The following is a 20472-nucleotide window of genomic DNA, read 5'->3' on the forward strand; positions in this document are numbered from 1 at the left end:
TAAAAAAATACAGATCTTTTTAGTATGAAATGATATATTGTATGTATATATGTAAGTAATATAATATATATATATATATAATATATATATATATAATATCAGTTATATATTGCTTATATAATATATAAGCAATATCTTTTGCTTATTTAATATATATATTAAATAAGCAAAATTGCTTATATATTATATTATTGCTTATATACTATATAAGCAATAATATAATATAATATAAGCAATTATTGCTTATATAATATATAAGCAATATAATATATATATAATGATATATTATATAATAATGTAAATTCATTTCTGTTTTATTGAGGTTTAAAGAGTAAAAGGGATGAAGTTTTTATGTGCGTGTATCATGTATGTGTGTTTTCGCCCTGCAGATGCTTCATGCAGTAGAGTGTGGGTGGCATGATATTAAAATTAAATATGCATACATTCACTAAACAGCATTTGGGACTGTCTGCAGAAACACACATCTACTTGAATACAAATGTGTGCAGTGTGGTTAGAACTCTGAAAGGGAACACAGTTTTTGAATGTAAGCTGTATAAAAACTGATAAATCTGCCTAAGCCTACTTTAATGTTTCCTGTTAAAAAAAATAAAATGATGGATTTGACCAATTCTTTTAGTTAAAGAAAAAGAAAAAATTTTGCTGAAGCAATATCAAAACTTTAGTCAGTGTAAATTGGTGTTCTTGGTGTTGTCCATAAGTACCTGATGTGATGACCCACCCTAACACACCACTGTCAGGTGGAGCTGTATAGCAGCCTCTTCCAGGAGGAAAAGTTAAGTGACTCAGCAGGGACAACGACTGTATTGGACTCAGGGTAAGCGTAATTTCTTTCTCAGAATCAAACATTAAGTTCTGTTTAGGTGATACCTTGAAACTATAATCAAGATTTTTAGGGTTCTCCCTGTTGAACCAATGTCTGAAGTTAAAAGACTGGTATCCCTAGTATCCAGTATCCTAGTAGATACTAGTAGCCCTAGTATCCCATAGCGTTTGTTTCTTCAATTTAGTTCTGAAACAGAGTGCTGTGTGACTTACTGTGTCCCTGATGCCTTTTTAGTCTGTGTCCACATTCCTACTGACTTCACACTGTGTATGCCATTTTAAATAAACAATGGGAATGAATTTGTGATTATTTAAACTGTAGGTAATATTCCTTTGTCATCGATGACCTTTTTCTCCCTGCTCCTGAATTATCTTAAATAGCTGTTGTGGCTTAAAAATATTCCAAACAAATTCAGTGGTGCAGATGCAATGGAAGAATTTTTTTTTTTTTTTTTAGAATTTGCAATACTCTGTTCCTGGACTTAGAAATCTTACTGATAAAAAAAGATTTATTAAGACCAATAGGACATAGTCAGAGACAGATGGTTTGAAATCAGTTTACCTACGGTGAAGCTCAAGTCAGTGGAGTATGTTGTGTCATCACGGATATGATGAAGAAAGTTTCTTCACTGAAGGGGTTGTGTGATATTGTAACAGGCTGCCCAGGGAAATGGTTGAGTCACGATCTCTGGAGGTCTTCAAGAAACGTGTAGATGTGGAGCTTAGAGGCCTTGTCTAGTGGTAGACTTGGCAGTGCTAGGTTATTCAGTGCTTCTATATCCAACTGAGTATTTCTGTATATGTACAGTACCATACAGTAACACTTGTAAACCATAACAAAGGGTAAGGACCATGTATACCTTATATTGTACACTGTTTATAAAGGTGCACAGTTAGATAATAAGAAGCACAATTAAGCAAAAGTATTGCAGATGCTTGTATATAGCAGAAAGTGGTGTTAGCAGTATGACAATTGCACCTGTAAAGTTTGTTACCTGACTTCTATACAGGAACATGAGAAAATTATGAGAAGCCCTCTTTCATATTATCAAGTATCTACCATCTTTTTTTTAGCCTTGCACTGTAAGAACTCTAAGGCAGGGGCTCTGTCAGAGTAAAAAATGTAACAATGGCAAAAAATAGAATTGTCTTTTCTGTGGCATGTAAGTAACTAATTTGACAGCATGACACTGCCAGAGCATGGAAAAGCTGTTGCTGCTGCTGCAGGGCTGTCTAGCCTGCAACTGCAAAGGCTTAGCTTTTATGGTAGCAAAGGAATTCACTTTTTCCAAAGACAATGAAGAAACATCTGTCTTTTTTTTTTTTTTTTTTTTTTTTAACAACAAAGAAACCCACCTCCCTCATTCGTAGTGATTCGGGTTTCTGAAATTTAAAAAAAGAAAAAAAAAAGAAAAAAAAAAGTGCAATGCAATCAGTGGCAGAAGAGGAGGTAGCACATCAGAGATGAACAAGGAATGAATGATCTTATAGTTGTACCACCTAGCATATGAATTCAGATGTTTATAGTCACCATCTCACCATCGTTTTTTTCTTTTTTCTTTCTTTTTTTTTTTTTTTTAAATCCAATTAAATCTCAGAATGATTAAGCCTAGGCTTTTCTAAAATTGTCTTTGATTATGTTTTGTTATGGTAGTATTCTTCTTCTCTGCAGCCTTCTACTAATACTAACATAATTCACTTAGCTCACAAGACAATATAAATTTCTAGATTGTCACGTGCGTAAATTTGTTATGCTTATTAACATTTTCCAAAATGTTGTTTAGAAGTAGGGTTTCATTATTGTCTTTGATTGAATTAGTATATGTCTGACTTGCCCAGTTCATTTTAGTATTCACAAGGGCATCCATCATTTGAGATGGCTTTTCAACTTACATTTCTGCTCAAATGCATTGATGTACCTAGCTAACATGCTGTCCTTAGGCTTTAGGACTACAAACATCTTAACACTGATGTGTTACTTGTTACTACTTGTTAGTACTAACATCCCAGGAGAATCTACCTTAGTGCCTTCCAGTGTAAACCATTCTGTAATTCTATGTGTGGCCATTTTGTATTTTGCCATTACATCACATAAAAACTTCAGAAGTTTTGTTTAGTTTCACTTACTTTGGAACCAAGAGACATGTGAATAGTATGTCTATTCTGGAACAAGTGTCATGATGTGAAATTATTCAGGAATAGCTACAGTGTTTAAATTAGTAAGCTTTTTTAAGTTCATGGTAACTTTAAAACATCCACAGCTCATTGACTTCAAAAAACGTTTTCAGTCATTCTGTTCTAAACATTTTGAGTTAATGCAATTGAAAAATGTATTCCTTTCTAGTTGATCAGAAAATATATTCTCTTGAGAAATAAGTCTGCATAGTAGCAACAACAACAACAAAAAAATTAACTTATCTTCACATCTTTGAGGTACTGTAATCTATCCTGAACTAATGCAGGTAAAGTGCTTTTGGTACCTAAACTTGCTTGGATGTCTGCATGGTGCTTCAGTTAACAAATGGACTGTCTAGATACATATAGGAAGGGATATTCGCTTTCAGAATATGAGTGCTTACAACTTCTGATAATTTGTCTAAGAAAAATCTCTTGCAAGATGAAAATGTATACATTTTCCCATCATTTGAGTGACCATCCGCAATGTATTTTTTTTTTTAATTGAGATTTTTCTTAATGTTTAGGTTCTAGATCTTTTAAAGTAACTGTATTACAAGTGCTTTTTGAGCCACGTGCACAATCATTTTACTTCTAGTTTTCTTTACATGACTACTTGACTTTATGATAGTGATTTGGTAAAGCTTTAGTCATGTTGTATAGTTGTATAGTTTGTGTTCTAATTTTATGGGATTTTCTTACACAGAGCAATCACAGACAATTGTACCCAATACCGTATCAGAAATGTGAAGACATGCCTGAAAGTATTCCTTAATTAACCAGTGCTTTGTTGGTTATCTGTTAAAATTATTTTGTTGATTAGTGTTAATGTTTTGCTTAGTAGCTCCGCTTACCTTCTGTTATCTCATTATATGAGGCACTTCCAAAGACAAGCCATTTAGTACTTTGTTAGATAAACTGTGATCTGTAAGGTATGTTTAACTGCTTCTGTGCTACACCACATACTTAAGAGAACAGTCATCATATATGTCATTTCTCAGAATGCCAGCATGTGAAAAGATTGCTGTTTTAAGACTGAAGGTCCAGCAGCACATAGGTTAAAAAAAATATAAATAAATCGCTGCTTTTTCTGTAAAGCAGATACATCTCATTCAAATGTCTTTTTGAATACGCTCATGTTTCTTTTTCTAGAGGAGTTTAAAGGGCATGTGAAAACATGTCATGGGTGGTCAGCCTCAGGTTAGTTCTGTTTTGCAAGAGCACAACAGCCACATGGAGTTCGTTTCAAACTGTTTTAAGACCATACTGCAGCCACTCTGAAACACACTGTGAATCCAGATATAGTATGTTGATATTGCAAAGTTTGGTTTCCAGTTGAGAAGTCTAAATCCATCTTGTTTGTTGTTACATTTCTAAATATATGCCTTAGATGTTCTTTTTCATGTATTGATGAGAAATCTCTGCTATGATTATTTTTCTTTGCCACGGAACTTCTTTCCCTAAGATTTTTCATCCAAATATTTTGTTTTGATTTGTTCTTGATAATGAAGAATTTAAAACAAACAAGCTGTGGAAATTCAACTGTGTAGTTTGAATTACTGTAATTTGATTGTCATTGCAGATATGCACACTGAGAATACAGTTCACATTAAATATGTGTATTTACTATTAACTGTTGCTGCATTTGTATGGTTTGTGTTTAGACCTTTGAAAGATCCAAGATTTCTCTAGGTTATCTGTAGACTGTCTTTTGAGGGGCACTCAGAGGCTATCCTGAAGATTGCATTTGCTGACAGCATTGAATTTACAAGAATGATCAAAAAGCAGAGTAGATGTCCACTTTATCAGGGAGCCCCACTAGACACCTTAACAGACTGTCTGTTTGCAACCAAAATTCCCCGTGGTGCTCTTGTATGGCTAGAAACCAAGGGAATAATGGAGGTTTCAATGCTTGTGGCCATTGAAACATAAACATATAAACATAGTTCTCATTTTTGTTCTTGAAACCGATGTTATTTTCCTAAAGTAATAACTACATGATAATGTTTGCTTTTAGGGTGAAAAAACATATACAGTTATTTCTAAAGATGTCTTCTTATCTGATAAAGAATAATAAGATATACTAATAAAGAAAATAAGACATTCATGAAGAGCAGTGTGTTATATTAACAACAATAATGAATGTTAGTTTTACTTGAATATAAAAAGCAAAATAAATCATTGGAAGAAAGCCACTTAAAAAGATTTAGTTTAAGTCAGTAACACATGCCTTCTGAATGCTGATAACTGGTAACTGATCAGCTGAATGCTGATAACTTCTGAACTGATAACTGAACATAACCAAATTAGACTAGTTTAAACTTTCTCTTAAAGGCCAGCATATTGATCCAATGCTGCTCACTAATAATTGGACCTTCTCTTGGCTAGAAACTTTTGTAGGCTTCCAACTTTTTTTCTGCCTGTTATCCTGAGCAGCTATTTACCCCGAACTCTTGGAAAGCTTTTGCAAGGTACTACTACTTCTGCTCTTACCTCTTGGTAGCATTAAAAGCTTCTCTACTCCAAGCTGAAGAGTCCAAGCTCTCTCAGCATTTCCACATAGGAGAGAAACTCCAGTCCTTTCTTGGTCATTGTGGCCCTTCACTAGACTCCCTCCAGTAGCTGCATCTCTGTTGCACCAGGGAGTTCAGAGCTCCAGATGTGGCCTCATCAGTGCTGAGAAGAGGGGAAAGATCACCTCCTTCAATATGATGCCGCATGCATCCTTCTGTGTCACAGGGACATGGTTCTGATGCATGTTCAGCTTGGTGTCCACCAAGACCCCCAGGCACTTCTCAGCCAAGCTGCTTTCCAGCTGGGGGCCCCCCAGCATACTTTAGTGGCTGGGGTTGTTCCTCACGAGGGACAGAAATTTGCACTTCTCCTCGTTCAGCTTCATCTTTCTGTCAGTCCGACTATTTCTCCAGCATGTTGAGGTCCCTCGGGATAGCAGTATGAACCTCTGGCATATCAGCTACTCCTCCCAGTCTTTTGTCATCAACACACTTGCTGAAGGTGCACTCTGCCCTATCATCCAGATCATTAATGAAGATGTTAAATGTGACCAGACTCGATAATGATTGCTGGGGTACACTGTTAATTCCTGGCTGTTCATTCCAGTGATCACCACCCGCTGAGCCCAGCAATTCAGTTTTTGACCTGCCTCACTGTTTGCTTGTCCAGCCCAGACATTGTCAGTTTCTATATTGATTGTCACTGCTAATCTTTAAAAAAAAAAAAACACAAACACAAGACAAAACAAAAAGCAAGCAAGAACACACACACACACAATATCCTAGATGAAAAAAGAAAGAAAACAAAACAAAAAACACCACAGAAAAAGTATACCTATGTAGAGCTTGATAAAGCAGTCAGTTTTCCAATCAGATCTGTAGTTTCTGTACATTGTGACAGAAGGGTATGCGCAGTAGCTGTTATTTCTCTTCCTTGGCAAGAGGATTCTTTTACTCCCTCTTAGTTTCATTTCATGAACAGCCATTTAAACAAGCATTTTGGACTCCAGAAGAGTCATAATTCATACATAGTCATGATGCACATTGTTAAATGTGTTATACACCAAGTTCAAAAGCAAACAGTGTGAAAGAAAGTATTTAAATGTTCAGAGTTTTGCTCCTTCATTTTCAAACACTCTTCTGCCTTCCTAACCAGTGAGGGTGTGTTTGCATTTTTTTTTTTGATGTGCTTTTATCAGCATATTATTTCTCACTCACCAACTGAAAAGTCAAGTTTTAACTTCATCATTTAGGCAGATTGGATGATGTAATATAGAAAAGAGAGATAAAAAAAAAAGACAGTTGTCATTTATGCTCTGTATGACCTATGTTTTACAAAAAATGAGACAATGGAGAAGTACTTGTATATTTTAGCTGGTGGATTAATGGATTCTGTCTGAACTTTGTATTCTTTTTCTGTGGACAGTTATTTGGTATTTACCTAAAACACCTTTACAATGGGTATTCAATGTACAGTTCTTTTAAAAAATAGTATATTGTATCTAGATTGAAAATGCACATACCAAATTTCATCCTGAAGACAAAATCTTTAATTTCACGGATCTGTTTATAACACAGATACTTCAGTATCTTGTAGTGCTGTGTTGTTGTTTCTGTGTAGTTTATATCGAATTTAGTAAGCAGTTTGATCTGGCTTTGCTGATCTTGGAAAACATGCTCTCAGTATAAATATGTTGCACATGCTTTGCATGAATTTAAACTGTATGACTGTCATCATTCATCTAGAATGATTATCCCTCTGTTCTTTTGAATAGAGTGGTAAGGAATGACCATGCTGAGCTTTTGTTTCTTTTTGTAACTGGTTTTAACGAAAAAACAAAAATTGTTAAAATTATTTTAGAAATTTGAACTCATCCTTTGTACACCCAATTAGATTTTTCTTCAGTGCTATCACTTATATGCTGTTCTCACCAACAAGTGGTTTTTCACTCTGTTTATGGAGAAAAAGAAGTCCAAATCTAAAATATGTCTAGAGGGAACTCTCTTTATGGATGCTGATGAAAACTCAACCAACTATGGGATTTTGGTGGACTGTAGAGGAAATGCAGTGAAGTCTAAAGGAGTACCTGAATGCCTAAACATCTGAATTATATGAATAACTGTCATTTTATGAAATGTCTATAAATTGGAGTTTGGCTTCTAAGTTGTTTCAGAATCACTTATGCTTGAAAGTGAAAGCTCAGCATCTTCACAAAACTATGTGCAGGCATAGTAGGTTTTTAAAACCTCCATCCCTGTTATCACATTCAGCCTTAACTTTCTAACAATTGTAATTGTCCACAGGAAACATTTCAAGATAAATGCACTATCAGGTTTTGAAATTTTCTTATTTTTGTAAATAGTAAGACCTGGGGAGCAAAATAAGGGCTATATTGTGGATTAAGTGAAATATCTCAAGGCTGTGCTTTTCTGATAACTGAACCTGAAGTGACCTTTCTCAGACACAATTACAGAGCTGTATGTTTTTCCTTTAATTTCATCAGGGGTTTAATTAGTATACAAATAAAACTTCCCTTATCTTCCTTTCTACCTAATTGGCTTGTCTTCGCTTATATATGAAGTATGTGAAAATGGGCTGTAATTAGGGTGACCGTGTTAACCTTTTTTTCTCAAATGTACTGTTGCCTAAAGGCCTCAAGGCCTAAAAACAGTGCTTTGGATTATTGCTTTGCAATCACTATGGCTCTCCCATAGGTTTTCTCATGAGCAGAAGGGCTTTGGGTGCTGCCGGTTCCCACTGCTTAACGGGATCTTCATTCTTCTCCCCACTAAATGTTTATTGATTATCTCACTGCTCCACACTCAGCCTCCAACAACTTAATATCAGGTGACAGTCAGGAGAGTTCTCCAAGTAATTAGAGTGGAGCATTGAGGGAACAATTAGGAGCAGAGTTATTAAACTTGATTTATCCTATTCTCTCCTGAACACTTTCTTGGATATCAGAACATCACACTTTCACAATCTACCCTGGCTGAGAAATTAGTGGCTAACCTGCTGCTTATCATTGTTGCCTTGCTGCCTTGAGGCACACCCTCTTGGTTTCAGTCACTCAGCTGGAAATATTAGAGTCCATAAAGTTTATCAAGGGTTTTAATTAGATCAATCTGCAGAAAGAAAAAAAAGAGAGAGGCGTAGCAGGCATTACTGTAGAACATTCCATACTATATTTGAGCAATTTTCAAGGCTTGACTTTAACCCAAAGTAGCAAGGATCTTCAAATGAATGCTGAAATTGTTTTTAGGGAGCTGTTTTGTTTACAGTTTGCGTAGCTATTGCAATGTGATTGATTGGAAAAGTCTGAATCCTTTGGAGATTTCTCCAAAGAATGGTGGAAGTTGTCAAAATGATAAAACATTAAGATTTTTGATTTAACCATTTCTGTATTGCTTTGTCGTTACCTACTATGGATTGCTGACCATACTTCTCCAAGAGTTGGGCTTCATGCTTTCATCCCTGTTATTGCTTAGGCCTGTTATTAATAGGCCTGGTATTAATAGGCCTGTGCTTGCAATTGGTAAACATTATCAATTAGAAGCTCAAACAAGCTTTTGACACTTAGTGAGTCTCTTCACCATCTGTGGTCAGTGACGAAAGCTGTACAGTGGAACAGCCTACTCTTTAGTCCTTGTAGGAGGATAGCTATCTAATAAAAGTTAAATAAATATGCATCCCTTTTTACCAGGGTGTTCATATTAGCCTGTGTTTCTCTGGTCACTTAGACCACTAGTATCTTGGAGCAAGACTCCAGATGCTTACATCAAAGTATTAGGAGGATTATCTTCTTCGTAGGCCAGAGCTCAGTCCTGTGACTGCATCTGTAAAGCACTTTTTTCAAGTAGGTTGGGAAAGTTACGGTATCCAGAGCATTGCACCACAGGTGCTCAATACATTTTCTTTGTCAAAAGATGAGAATATGCATGGGAGGAACATCACTCTGCTTTCATAGCTGTGTTTCCTCAATACCGACTTAGCCTAATATAAACAAACAGTAAGCACGATAAATGGAAGAAGGCAATGTTCTTTGTTCTTAAATGATAGACGGCTCCTTTTATCCCTGCCAATACATTTCTAATAATTTGGACATAATTTTTCTGAAATTCCTATCATCCATAAATTAAGCTGTACAGACAAGATTTTGATAGTTGCTGGTGGCATCAGAGTAATTTCTGAAAGCAATGTTTCTGGTTTTGGGCATGTGGAATGAGGAAATCTGTGTTTTGATTTTATTTATCTTTCTTTTCCAGGTAAAAATATCATATTTAGTCTAAATTCTTGATATACAGTAGATTTACAACTGATTTTTATAGTAGTGATTAACCTCAACCTGGATTTCGTAAATTGCCAAACAGAGAGTTCTGGTAGTAGTACTGTACCTTAAAGTATGCTGTTAAAATAACTGATTGCTTTTATTGTCTTGAGATTTTTTTATTTTTTATTTTTAAATAGACAATCCATAGATTTCAGTTTGTTTCACAGGATTATACTGCTTGGTGCTGTACCTCTTTATTTTATAGAAATATTGTCTAACTTTTTTTGAAGTGCTTTTGACTCTTAGCTAGGTTTTGAGCTTTTTTGGATTGACTTGCCGAGGTGATTGGCTCCGGGGCAGATGTGTTCTGTAGTGGAGCCGGGGATCGGGACAGGCAGGGCTTTTTTTCAGCATCGAGGCCCAGCCCTTCAAAAACAGCCCCTAGGGAGTGTGGCGACCAGGATGGGCAAACACGGTGTGGTGGTGCAGTTTGCGCAGGCAGGGTGAGCAGGGAGGGCTGCTCTTTTGCAGCGGTGTTTCCCTTCGGTGCTTGTAACCTGCTTGCGAGGAACCTGGCCGTGGTATCAACCAGGCAGAAAACCATGGCCTCCGCATCTCTTGCAGCCTCTCCAGCCACAGTCACCAATGTAGCTACTCATGTGGAGGGCTTCGGGAAACTCACTGCTGTCCAGATCTTGGGCTGCAGGGTGTGTCCGAGTCTTCTGGCAGTATCCGACAGCAGCAGCGAGGGGATTGCCTGTGGGAGGTGTGCCCAGGTTGAAGATCTGCTCAGCCTGGTGGCGGAGCTTCGGGAGGAGGTGAGCAGGCTCAGGAGCATCAGGGAGTCAGAGAGAGAAATTGACTGGTGGAGGTGTACTCTACCCTCTCTGAGACAGACTCACGAGCCTGCCACAGCACAAGTGTCTCTTGCTACGCAGAAGACAAAAGTTCCCTCATCCCATGAGGCAGCAGGAGGAGACCTAGGCCAAGGAGGGGAATGGAGGCAGGTTCCTGTTTGGGGTGGTAGGCGAGCCCTATCTCTGCCCACCTCACTTTCCCATCTACCCTTACGTAACAGGTATGAGGGTCTAGAATGTGACAGTCAGAACAACAATGTAGATGAAAGCCCGTCCCAGTTGGAGACGGTGCCTAAGGCAAGGCAGCCTACTCCCGCATTGCTACATCTTCTGTCAAAAGAGAAAGAAGGGTTACTGTCATGGGGGACTCCCTTCTGAAATGGACAGAAGGCCCAGTATTCCGACCGGACCCAACCCACAGGGAAGTCTGTTGCCCCCTGGAGCTCAGGTGAGAGACTTTGCTAAGAAAGTCAAGTGCCTGGTACAGCCCAACAACTACTACCCACTACTGGTCTTTCAGGCAGGTAATGAAGAGGTAGAAACGAGAAGTATGGGAGCGATCAAAATGAACTTTAGGGCTTTGGGGTAACTACTTAAAGGATCAGGGGTACAGGTTGTGTTTGCCTCTGTCTTTCCAGTTGGGGGGACCGATGCTGACAAGTGGGCTCATCACATTAACACGTGGCTTCGGGACTGGTGCAACCGGCAGAACTTTGGGTTCTTTGATCACGGGGAAGGTCTAAGTGACACTGGGCCTGCTGGCACCAGATGGGATGCACCTCTCTCAGAGAGGGGTAAGGATTTTTGCTCAGGAGTTGGCAGAGCTGATAGATAGGGCTTTAAGCTAGAGTTGAAGGGAGAAGTGGATAAAACCAGGCACGCTGGTGATGAACTAAGGGATGGTGTGCTAGAATCAGAGGGACTGTGTGCCAGTGAGGTCCTTTAGTCAGCTCCACAAGGTGCTACGTGTAGGGAGACGCATTTGAAGTGCTTCTACACAAATGCAAGCCGTGTGAGGAATAAAATGGATGAGCTAGAAGTCTTGGCCCAGTGCCACAGCTACAACATCATTGGCATAAGCGAAACCTGGTGGGATGAGTCTTGTGGCTGGTGTGCTGCAATAGATGGTTACAGGCTCTTCAGGAGGAACAGGCAGGGTAGGCGAGGTGGCGATGTATGTGAAGCATGAGCCGGACTGCGTGGAACTTCAAGTTGGCAATGGCAAAGTTGAGAGCCTCTGGGTAAGGATTAAGGGACAAACAAAGGGGATGTCACTGTGGGAGTCTATTACAGACCACCTGGCCAGGACGACAATGCCAATGAATTATTCTTTGCAGAACTAAGAGATGCCTCGAGATCAACTGCCCTTGTCCTTATGGGGGATTTCAACTTGCCAGACATCAACTGGTATCATCACCACATGCCTGACATGAGCAGGTCCAGGAGGCTCATAAAGCACCTCGATGATAACTTCTTGGTGCAGGTACTAAGGGAGCCAATTAGGAAAGGTGCCCTGCTAGATCTGTTGCTGGAGAACTGAGAGGGTCTTGTGGGAGACATGGCAAGTGGCGGCCGTCTCAGTCATAGTGACCATGAAGTGGTTGAGTTTAGAATTTATGGTAACAGAAGGAAAAGTGCCACCAAAACTTCAGCCCTGGATATGGGGAAAGCAGACTTCAGGCTGCTCAGGGAACTAGTCAGCAAGGTTCCCCGGGAAACTGCTTTTGAAGGCATTGGCATCCATCAGTGCTGGTCAGTCTTTAAGCACTGCTTCCTAAAAGCACAAGATCAGGCGATTCCAAAATACCAGAAGGCAGGCAGGCAAGGCAGAAGGCTGACCAGGGATCTTCTACTGGAGCATAGGCAGAAAAAGAAAGTGTACGGCTGCTGGAAGGAGGGTCAAGTGATGAGGAAGGAATACAGGGATGCTGTTCGTGTTTGTAGGCAGAAAATTTGTGTGGCCAAAGCCCAACCAGAGTTGAAGCTGGCCAGGTCTGTGGGAGACAATAAAAAAGTTTTTTTTAGATTTGTGAACAGAAAAAGGATAACCCAAGAAAACATAGGTCTGCTACTTGATGGGGAAGGTCACCTCACAGAAAAGGACATAGGACAGAGACGTTTAACGCCTTCTTTTACTCCATATTCAACACTGATGATGGGCTGTTGGGACCTTGGGTGCCCTGAGCTAGAGGACCATGACGGTGGGAATGATAAACTCCCAACTGACCCTTCTTTTCAAGAAGGGTAAGAAAGAAGACCCTAGCAATTACGGGCCTATCAGTCTCATGTCAGTGCCTGGTAAAATTATGGAGAAGATGATTCTTGAAGTTATTGCAGCACACCTGGGGGGCAATGCAGTCACTGGTCCCAGCCAACATGGGTTCATGAGGAGTAGGTCCTGCCTAACAAATTTCATCTCCTTTTATGATAAGATCACCCATCTAGTCAACCAAGGGAAATGAGCTGACGTGATCTTTTTGGACTACAGCAAGCCTTTTGACACGGTTTCTCCTTGGATCCTACTGGACAAAATGTCCAGCATACAACTTAACAAAGCCAGCATGTGATGGGTGAGCAATTGGCTGATGGGTAGGGCTCAAAGGGTTGTGGTAAATGGGGCCACATGAAGCTGGCAGATGGTCACTAGTGGGGTCCCTCAAGGCTCCATTTTAGGGCCATTCCTCTTCAATGCTTTTATAAATGATCTGGATGTAGGACTAGGTGTTTTGAACATACTTGCTGACAACAGCAAACTTGGAGAAGTTGTGGGCCCTGATGAGGGTGGAAAGGCATTACTGGGCGATCACCAGCCACATGAAGTTTAACAAAAGCATGTGCCGGATCCCGCATCTGGGACAGGGCAGCCCTAGGTATACGTACAGACTGGGCAATGACATCACAGAATCACAGAACTGTAGGGGTTGGAAGGGACCTTGAAAGATCCTGGAGAGCAGCCCCACAGGGAGGGATCTTGGGGTTCTGGTTGACAGCAAATTGAATATGAGCTGGCAGTGTGCCCTGGCAGCCAGGAGGGTCAGCCGTATCTTGGGGTGCATCAAGCATGGCACTGCTAGTCGGTTGAAGGAAGTGATTGTCCCGCTCTACTCTGCACTGGTGTGGCCTCCCCTCTAGTACTGTGTGCAGTTCTGGGCACCACAGTACAAACAGGATGTGAAATTATCGGAGAGTGTCCAGAGGAGGCCTATGAAGACGGTGAAGGGCCTAGAGGGGAAGACGTATGAGGAGCAGCTGAGGGCACTGGGCCTGTTCAGCCTGAAAAAGAGGAGACTGAGGGGGGACCTCATCACAGTCTACAACTTCCTCGCGAGGGGGAGTGGAGAGACAGGTGACCTATTCTCTGTAAACACCAGTGATAGGACCCACAGGAATGGCGTTAAGCTTAGGCAGGGGAAGTTTAGGCTGGACATCAGGAAGAGGTTCTTCACCAAGAGGGTGGTTGCACACTGGAACAGGCTCCCCAGGGATGTAGTCACGGCACCAAGCCTGTCTGAATTTAAAAAGCAGTTGGACTGTGCACTTAGCCACATGGTCTAAACTTTTGTGTAGACCTGTGTGGAGCCAGGAGTTAGACTTGATGATCCTTTTGGGTCCCTTCCAACTCGTGATATTCTATGATTCTATGAAGATTAGTGAAGTTTTCAGTGCCCTACAAATTTTTATCAGTCTTTTGTATCTACTGAGTAAAATTATGCAAAATATTCTTAAAACTTAAGCAGAAACAGATTCCTAAATTTTGAATACATGGTGTAAGAACACAGGGTGCAAAGGCAGCTTTGCAGCCTTCTTTATCTTTTTATATTGCTTTAGAATCTATCAGGAAATTTGCATTCTTAAAAGAATGTTTAGAGCTGCCTATTGTATTTTTTTTCCAAAAAAAATAAATTAAATACTGTAAGTGAAATGTAACATTTAGCAAAATTAAATCACATTATTAATACTGCAGTCTCAAAAACTATTGATTTATCTCAGCTGAAAGAAGTAGTAACTAGCCAGGTTCCGTATTAATTAGTTTGGTGTGCTATTTGTCATCTGGTGGATTAATCTGAATTGATTTAAAGCACGTTATGTTAATTCTAACCCAGGGAGCAAAATAAAAAATAAAAATATTTTGCATATTGGAAAACTCTTGTTAGCACATCGAAAGCACTGTAAAGTAGTGATTTAAGAAGTATTGCAGCAATGTTGTACTTTGTGCACTAACAGAGAACATTAGTATTTTTTTTTTTTTATCTTGAATTGTCTGACTCATGCATAATATTTAAATAAATACAGCTTTGTTTCATTCCTTTCATTGTGAATGTTTTTTCTTAATGCTTCTTTTAAATTAAGGCTTGAGAATATTTTGTTCCCTTTAATGCTGTACTCTGGATTCTTTCCACTGTGTTTAGAATCTGTTATTTGTAAATATGGTACCTGTAGCATAGTATATGTACCTGTTCGATCAACACATCACTTTATTGTATAAAACATAATTGTACACAGGCAATGTATTAAAAATTGGGGTGTTGTGAGTTAGTAATGCTTCTGCTTGAGAATTTCTAAAACGGTAGTATGTAATGGTCCAAATCTACTTCACACAGTCAGTCTGTTTTCCGCTTTGTTTAATAGCCTATGGCATAAATTGAAGTTAATTATTTGGGCTGACAAGTAACTCTGCTTTCTGTCTGCTTGCAGAGACTCTTCGAGGCAAAGATGGAGCTGAGAAGAAAAGATCAATCTCTGCGTCAGCTCAATAGACTTCTTACCCAGCTGGAGCAGGAGAAGCGTCAACTGAAAGAGAGCGTCCATGATGCAGAGAGTGCCCTCTGCATGGCAGCAAAGTGAGCGCTGGGACCTTGGGGAGATCACTTAAAACAGACAAAAGATCAATTCTTACTTTCATGCACAGGGTTTTAGCCCTAGCTAATGTAATGCTTGAAAACAAAAGTGCATCTGTCTCCCTTTGAAATTCAATGATAGTCTTCTAAGAAGAAAACTGTTAGTTCAACATATTAGATGTATGTTTTCTGTAGTTAGCCCACAAAAGTACTCCAAATTCTGGGTCCTGAAATAGCACAGGCATTTTTGTTTGGCAATTATGTTACTGATTTGACAACATCTCTTTGGCAGAGCCCTTGCTGAGGTGATTGGCTCTGGGGCAGACGCATTCTGCAGTGGAGCGGGGGATCGGGACAGGCAGGGCTTTTTTTCAGCATTGAGGCCACTCGACCGAGCCAAGGGAGCCACTAGGGCCCAGGGCCCGGCAGCCGTCATGAGGGAGGCTGATGAGCCGTAGGCAGAGCCAGCAGCACCCCCTCCCCGGCTGTTCAAAAGCTGCTCCTAGGGAGTGCGGCGGCCAGGATGGGCAAACAGGGCGTGGCGCGTCAGAAGGGCAGGGCGGGGCAGTTTCACCTCATTTCAGGATTTTGGTATTCCATTGACTTTACAAGATTATTTCTAACCTCCTAGAACCATAAAGACATATAAGAAGATAACATCTAAGCATTTAAAATTTCCATTATACCTGAGATATGTTTGACTTCTGAAAAACAACAGCTTAGAAGCTTTAAGTGTTTTATGCACAAGTAAAATCATGATTATAATAGTTTTCAGTGAAATGTTTAACAACATAATGAAAATTAAAAATGTTATTTAGTGTGAATGTATTAAAGGAGATGTGACCCGAAGAAGGATTTTTTCGTGAAGGGTTGCCCCTTTTCACCTGGCCTCAACCTATTTTGTATACTTTATTAAAGAGCATTCCCTATGACACATATATTTATTAAGTTCAGTAAGGGTTTTTTTTGTTTGTTTGTTTTTAATAAAACCAATTTTAAAACTGTTTTATTGCTGTATATAGCAGTTGAAAAAGAAAAAAAAATAGATTCACAGAATCACAGAATTGTAGGGGTTGGAAGGGACCTCGAAAGATCATCGGGTCCAACACCCCTGGCAAAGCAGGTTCCTTAGAGCAGGCTGCCCAGGTAGGCATCCAGATGGGCCTTGAATATCTCCAGAGCAGAAGACTCCACAACCTCCCTGGGCAGCCTGTTCCAATGCCCCGTCACCCTCACGGTGAAGAAGTTCTTTCGCATGTTGGTGTGGAACTTCCTGTGCTCCATCTTGTGGCCATTACTCCTTGTCCTGTCCCCGCAAACCACCGAAAAGAGGTTGGTCAAATCCTTCTGTCTCCATTTTGAAAACTTTTTTTCTAAGAGCTGTAAACAAATATGATCAGAACTATATTTAAAGACGTTACTTAACTACTCCCAAAAAGCAAGATAAGTCAACCACAGTCACAGGGCTTTTTGTTACCTGTGGATCACCTGTCAATCTAGGTCCAAAATTCCATCTAAAGATCTTTTATGATCAACACCTGAGAATATTCAAGGAAAAATCTGAATTCCATATCATTAACTAACTTAAAAATTAATGCTTTTGGACTGGCTCTCTAGAACTGATTTTACACAGACAAAAAGCAGTTGCTACATAAGTGAGGCAAACAGAGTAGGAAAAGCATGTCCCTGGCAATCCAATTGAAAGAAGAACCTGAAGATCCTGAAAAGACAAAAATCTACATGACAGCTTTAGTAAGAGTGTGATAGCCAATCATATTTTTCTATCCACCTTTATTTTTTGGCTGTTAGAATAGTATGAATCAAGAAAATGAGGAAGTGGCGGTTCTTCTAGGCAGAACACCACCATGTTTTGTAATTCAGCTTTAGGAACTCTGAAAGCTAGAACAAAACATTCACATAGCTGGCAAGGTAACAGACTGCCCTGGAATACTCAGGTATCAGCTTGCTTGGCATAAATTCCATTTGATTTCCTGTTCTGTTTTGATGGTCACTGTGGCCCACTCCCCTTAATGTTGTGCAACTGTAATTATATTTCTGCAAATGGAAGATGAGACCAAAGTTATTTATAGCAGCATAAATGTTCAAAACTGTCTGCCTTAATGAAGCCCTGGTCTACAAAAGGGCATGAGTAGTATTGCATTCTCTGAACTTCAGTTTCATAAAAATAGGATCCTTGACTGGACTTCTGTTTGAAAAGTCCACTGGAACACATAAGGGAATGTTCAGGTTTATAGAAGACAGTTTTCTTTGTGTACAAAGAAGACTTCATGAAAAACATAGTCTGTAAGTATTCTCCAGTATAAGAATGTAATCTCAATCCACTAGAGCCTAGAGTCCATTCAACGTGCCTTTTCTTACCCAGGATTACAGATTTCCTCTCCAGGAATACAGGGATTATTCACTGGTATAAATACACCTTGATATATACACCTTTGGTGTATATATCTCATTGGTATAAATATACCTTGATCCTGAAATGCCCTTAAATATTAGATGTATCTATTGTAAGCAAACTTTTAAACTTTCATATGGAAATATGCTGCATATTGTCCATGAACTATTTTTGTAATGTTTACACTGGAAATAAAAAAGGAGAAAGACAAACATAGTAGTAATTTGTACATCAGTAGAGCTTCAGTTTTATTAATTACTCTGTTTTTTGCTCTTACAATAGACTCAAAGAATTGATCATTAGTCACATGAAATCTGTGGAAGCCACTCTTAATAAGGTAAGAATTTGAAATGTTCTGTCTGTATTTTATTTACAGTCACATAAAGCTTTTAAAACTGCTTGTTCTCAGGGAAGCGGGATGGTAGAAGTTGAAAAACAACTTTGTTTCAATGGCATATAAGTTTTCACCTTCAACTTTTCTTAGCTTGTATTCAGTTTTAGCAAGATAAATTACAATTACTTAGTATATGGACTTATTTTTAATATATAACTTATTATGTAGTTATTATCATTACGTAATTCACTTCCCTTCTTTCCATCACTGAGTACTATTTCTGTTTAACTAAGTGAAGAATATTGATCCTTCAAATAATTCAGAATTGCTGCTGATTTATCTCTACTGAGTCAGGTGGAGTTCATCAAATACATGATGCTCATAAGACATTTGGTGCTGTGCATGCTACCTTAAACTTTGATACAAATAAGATGATAAAATAAGAAAAAGATGGTGCATATTAAACAAAAACATTAGTAATAATTTCTTCTAAAACCTTTTTAAATTGAATTATAATCTAAAGTTTTCTCTTGGACTTATTTTACTCTGGTATAGTATTCTCTGAAGGTTCAACAAAGCTGAATATGTAATTATTTGGAAGACAGAGCTGTTTCTAACTGTAGCTCTAGTGGCTGATTGTTTTATAACTGTTTTCAGTCCAGATCAACACAGAGCAAAAAAAAAAAAAAAAAAAAAAAAGAGTTTTTATTACCTTGGAGTGTTCATTTCCCTTATCACATCTTGAATTCCCAGCAACATGGGAATCTATTCCTTATTTTAGTTTCTGTGTCCACCAAAACTGCTGTTAATTTAATTTTCAGATACCATTTTCTAGCTTTTCTTTCCTTTAATGTTCACAAAAAGTGACAGTACCTAAACTGCTTTTGTGTTTTAGCTGCAGCAAACCATGCTGAAAGGTAATTTTTTCCTTTTTGTCCCCATATTCTTTTAAGTTTGGAAAATCTATGTAATGCAGAAAGTGCTGTGTTTTTACATTGACATGTACATGTCGTGTTGTTGGCCTTGAGAATTTATTATTCTGGATATTATTTATTATTCTGGATTTTGAAAGCAGAGCTGCATATGCACAGGCATTGAAATGTTTGGGGTAAGGTTATAGGAAGTTCACATAGTTAGTAATGTTTTTAGTGATGCAGTGAATGAGTAAAGAAACAGTCATTTTTCTTTGAGAATTTTAGTTACCACATATGCTTTTTTATTTCTTGATGCTTGTTAGAATTGCACACAGTTAGGCCGAAATAGCTCATTACTGAATAGCAGAGTAATTTATCCTTTCTGGTTTGTCAACCTAAAGGATGAAGAAAACATAAGAATTAGAAATGTCAGGATGAGCTTTGCAGCAGGAAATAAGAGAATTGATTGTAAATCATTTATAATTTGACATATTATTTCTTCTTGAAGAACAAAGGGAAAATATTGATCTTTGTTTGGGAAATATCTGAAATGTAGACCCCTGACATCATAATAGTATCTAATTATCTAACATTAATGAGCATGGCTTATGTGTAGACTATGAAGTTTACATTGTTGTTCTATGAGAACTTGATCAAGTAGATGAAATACTAGTAGAGGAACAACAAGCCTTTCTTTTTTCCCCATGGAAATTCTGTGAATTGAATTGTTTTCCAAAAAGGTATCAAAAGAAAAGGGATAAAGTTCTGAATCATCTGGAGCTGAAAAAGTATTTCTATTAGCTGCAAATATATTTATGGGAGTTTGACACTAAACAATGTGGTATTTCTACATTGATGTATTCATGAGCAAATATCCACTGCATCACCTGCAGGATCTGTGTTATCAATGCATAATACTAAATTTTTGCCTGTAGAGCTCAGAGGGATTTTACAGACATCCTCAGAAATCTTACTTAGTCTAGAGAGTATACACCAATATCCATTAAGGCAACCTCATTCTTTCCTGTACTGTAGCCACTGCAAGAATTCCAGAAGGCAGCAGTGTAGGTGCCAGTTCATCTGCCTTTGGATAAATTTGTGTGTAACTTACAGCCAACAAAGCAGAAAGAAGTGGGGCATAAGGGTCTCTGTGCATGGTTTTAATACAGCTCTAGATGAGGAATCATTTACAATATTTACTGCCCCCCTGTGACTGAATGGAAAATCTGGTATCATACATTTGGCTTTGTCAACAAATTCTTGGGTTTGCTTGTGCCTGCTAAAGGCTCTGATGCTTATAATGATTGTTCT

The 20472-nt window shown here is 38.7% G+C and overlaps 1 protein-coding gene across 1 annotated transcript in view; it reads left to right on the forward strand.

The window, feature by feature from the left end:
* CCDC171 (coiled-coil domain containing 171) overlaps positions 1-20472 on the forward strand; it is a 171324-nt gene that overhangs the window by 93714 nt on the left and 57138 nt on the right. Inside the window, 2 exon segments of the mRNA XM_082784295.1 lie at positions 15358-15503; positions 18196-18250. Coding sequence (XP_082640421.1) covers positions 15358-15503; positions 18196-18250 — 201 coding nt within the window.

This window comes from Aythya marila (assembly GCF_965140915.1).
Source record: "Aythya marila genome assembly, chromosome: Z".
NCBI classification, from domain to species: domain Eukaryota; kingdom Metazoa; phylum Chordata; class Aves; order Anseriformes; family Anatidae; genus Aythya; species Aythya marila.